Here is a 3,750-nt window from a genome sequence, read left to right on the forward strand (position 1 = left end):
TACTTTTGACATATTAGGTACAATAAGAGAAGAGTTGTCTATGGCTGGTGGTCGTTGAGAAGCTGAAGACATGTATAATTATATAATACTTATACTGTAAAGTGGGATCTTACTTTTGACATATTAGGTACAATAAGAGAAGAGTTGTCTATGGCTGGTGGTCGTTGAGAAGCTGAAGACATGTATAATTATATAATACTTATACTGTAAAGTGGGATCTTACTTTTGACATATTAGGTACAATAAGAGAAGAGTTGTCTATGGCTGGTGGTCGTTGAGAAGCTGAAGACATGTATAATTATATAATACTTATACTGTAAAGTGGGATCTTACTTTTGACATATTAGGTACAATAAGAGAAGAGTTGTCTATGGCTGGTGGTCGTTGAGAAGCTGAAGACATGTATAATTTTCTTGATGGAACTGGCGAGTGTCCTGGTGTAGTCCTTTCACTTTCTGGAAGTGTTAGCTAAGCAAAAAATAAAAGCAAAGCTAAAATTAACACACTCAGGATTTGACATCAATGTTATATCAATAGCCTGGGATGAGTATGAAATATATTCAGACCAATTTCTGACATGACCCACTAGTCCAGTACGGCAGATTTAATACCGAGTTTCTGTTTGATTTTTCGATACACCTGTACATTTTACTTATTGCTTTTTCATGGTGAAACAGATATGTTAATTTCTCAAACTCGGCATGTTCAAACTGTTTATTTTCAAAAGCAGAAAGAGAAGTAACTTAACAGCCAACCAAAACTTATCATTTCTCTGTGGTGCAAAACTGGTACAATGCTTTGTTGTTTTGAACACTCTAGAACAGCAGTGTCATATCAATTCAAAATGTCTTTGGATAAATGCAAGTTATACTTACAATATAGTTCTTGAACATCTTAAAAGTTTTTATACGTACAGTTGTAGCCAACAAGTCTTGACCAACAGAGTGTGCATGTATCATATGACATCCTGTATTTTAACATATATAATCAGGTTAAAGCCTCAACTGTCTAGTAAAAATTGTTTAATCTTTAATTTTACTTTCAAACTACTAAAATAATATCAATTATTTTTCTTTATTGTGATCATTATGCATTGCATTTAGCTCCAATACCTTTTGAAGGCCCTTGTTATTATATGGTGGTCTACAATTATAACACATACTAACATTGATCTAAGAGTTGAAATTTATAAAAAGGTTGATTTACATGATTTACTTAACTGAAAACTTGTTTTAACTTTCATAATATTTGCAAATTAACACCTTAAAACTGTATCAGTTTAACGGACCAAGAAAATTTCTATGAAGCTATACAAACTATAAATTCAGAATAGTTCACGTATCTTCAGAAAATCTGGCAAGATTTTAGTAAATATTAAGTCTTTTGTACATAAAAAAAAATCAGATATTTTAAGACCTGTCACATGAGTCAGCCTGGCATCTTGATATGGATCAAACAAAGAAAAGTCATACCAGAAAGGTTTGGATTCTTTTGATTAGACAAAAAGACGTTTGGCACTACTTTCGACGTCTAGGTTGTTGGATCAGACGCATGACCTGACCCGAGACAATGGTCAACATGGAGAAGTTACCTTAGAAATGTAAAGTAAAATGATGTAGCAATGAAACATGCTTGAAATGTTCTAGATCTGTTTGATAAGTTGATGGTTTAAGTGGAGTGATTAAGCTAAACCGTGAGTCCAAGTTGGATGAGGGAGGAACTTAGTTGAAGATATCACAATTGATTTGACATAGCAATTTATTACTGCATTGCTTGTAAAGCATAAAAAATATAGGCACAATAGTATTGTTATCTACAAAAAGGGGGATTGGAATCATTAGTTTCAATATTTTGCGAAACTAACGGCACAGTAAAGCCCACAGATGCAGTGTTGAAGCAGATGCACGATGCATTACAAGATGATTTCTCTAGCGATTCTTACATTCAAAATGCCATTTATGCAATGAAAAGCAAATATAAGAAAGATGGTATAATGCCCAGTATGGTATATAATAATCCATATAGATTTCATCATGTCAAATATCATTAATTTATATATAATTTTTTCATTTTAGAAATTGTGCCAACCTTCATTCATCAAAATCTATCGATATAACCCTAAACACCAGTTTCCAGAATGACATCCCTGTTGAACATCCTACGTTCCGTACTAAAAGATGCTGGGCTGGCTCGTGTGGCAGGTGTTAATAAAATATTTTTTATTAAAGATTTGTATATGAATTGCTAATGTACTTACTAAGACAGTCTAAGACTTGCTAATAATATTTATTTTTATCTTAGTTTTCATATTACACTTGCATAACCTCTAAATCAGACATTCCCAACCTGGGGTACATGTATCCCCAGGGGGTACATTTGCACTTCTCAGGGGGTACATAGGGATCTGAGAGTATAACTATGGTTTACACTTTACATGGAGTTTTAAGTCAGACAAAGAGAGCAAAGTGGCTCACATAAATATACACTCTTTAGACTAAAAGTTGTGATCATGGTGAATGTTGTGATGTTATTGTTGTGCTACATTATAACTCACGTTTTCAATAAGTAATGTAGAACATAAGCAATATAGAACACCCTCCTTACAAATCAGCTAATAAACTAGGGATCAGCCAACTGGGCAAGCTCTCCTCCCTCCATTAGTGCTTTGGGAGGGAATGCCTAAGGGGTACAGAGGAACAAAAAGGTTGGGAATCCCTGCTCTAAATGAATATGAAAAGTTTATTTTAGTAAACATTGTTTTATCTCTTATTTCCGCTACTCTAACAAAAAGTGGAGTGAAATCATTAATGTACAGTTGGAAAATATGACAATGAATAATGTCATTTTGTAAATCTACAATGACTGCAGTATTAATCAAAGTCCCAAGTTACAGTTTCAACTGCTAACATTTTCATTTTAGAGTTTTATTGCTGTTCTTTGTAGTTGTACACACCGAAGTAGTAATTGCTGCATGAAGAGCAATAAAACAGTGAAAGACCAACAGCTGTTTCTCATAAAGCTAAAGTAAACATCGGGAGGTTTCCTGTTACATAGGGTCGAGATAGAGTAATTTTAAACATTTAATTTTACTGAAGTTTTGTTAGGCTACACTCAAAAATATATAATTTTTACGTTTTGGTTACTTTTGTTAAATAATTTATAATGATAAGTATAAAAAGAAGACTAAATAGCATTCACTGATGCTACAGGTAGTTTGCACTTGAGTAAAGTTCTTTCATAAACATCATTGAGTTTAACAAATTTGGGTGCCCCCCCAAAAAGAAGCTTTTAACTCTCTCAACACAGATTCAGTCACCTATTACCTCAGTTAGTTGTGAGCACCAATTACAATGATTAGTGTCGCATACGGTAATCGGTTAACACCAGTTACAATGATTAGTGTCGCATACGGTAATCGGTTAACATCAATTACAATGATTAGTGTCACATATGGTAATAAGTTAACACCAATTACAATGATTAGTGTCGCATACGGTAATCAGTTAACACCAATTACAATGATTAGTGTCGCATACGGTAATCAGTTAACACCAATTACACTGATTAATGTCACATACAGTAATCAGTTAACACCAATTTACAATGATTAGTGTCGCATACGGTAATCAGTTAACACCAATTACAATGATTAGTGTCGCATACGGTAATCAGTTAACACCAATTACAATGATTAGTGTCACATATGGTAATAAGTTAACACCAATTACAATGATTAGTGTCACATATGGT

General features: G+C 33.4%; 1 protein-coding gene across 1 annotated transcript in view; it reads right to left on the reverse strand.

Moving 5' to 3' along the window:
• LOC106467205 (ubiquitin carboxyl-terminal hydrolase 32-like) overlaps nucleotides 1-3,750 on the reverse strand; it is a 129,109-nt gene that overhangs the window by 65,008 nt on the left and 60,351 nt on the right. The window contains exon 14 of the mRNA XM_022395332.1: nucleotides 334-468. Coding sequence (XP_022251040.1) covers nucleotides 334-468 — 135 coding nt within the window. The remainder of the gene's footprint in view (nucleotides 1-333; nucleotides 469-3,750) is intronic.

Source organism: Limulus polyphemus, unplaced genomic scaffold (assembly GCF_000517525.1).
Source record: "Limulus polyphemus unplaced genomic scaffold, Limulus_polyphemus-2.1.2 Scaffold2527, whole genome shotgun sequence".
In the NCBI taxonomy this organism is placed as follows: domain Eukaryota; kingdom Metazoa; phylum Arthropoda; class Merostomata; order Xiphosura; family Limulidae; genus Limulus; species Limulus polyphemus.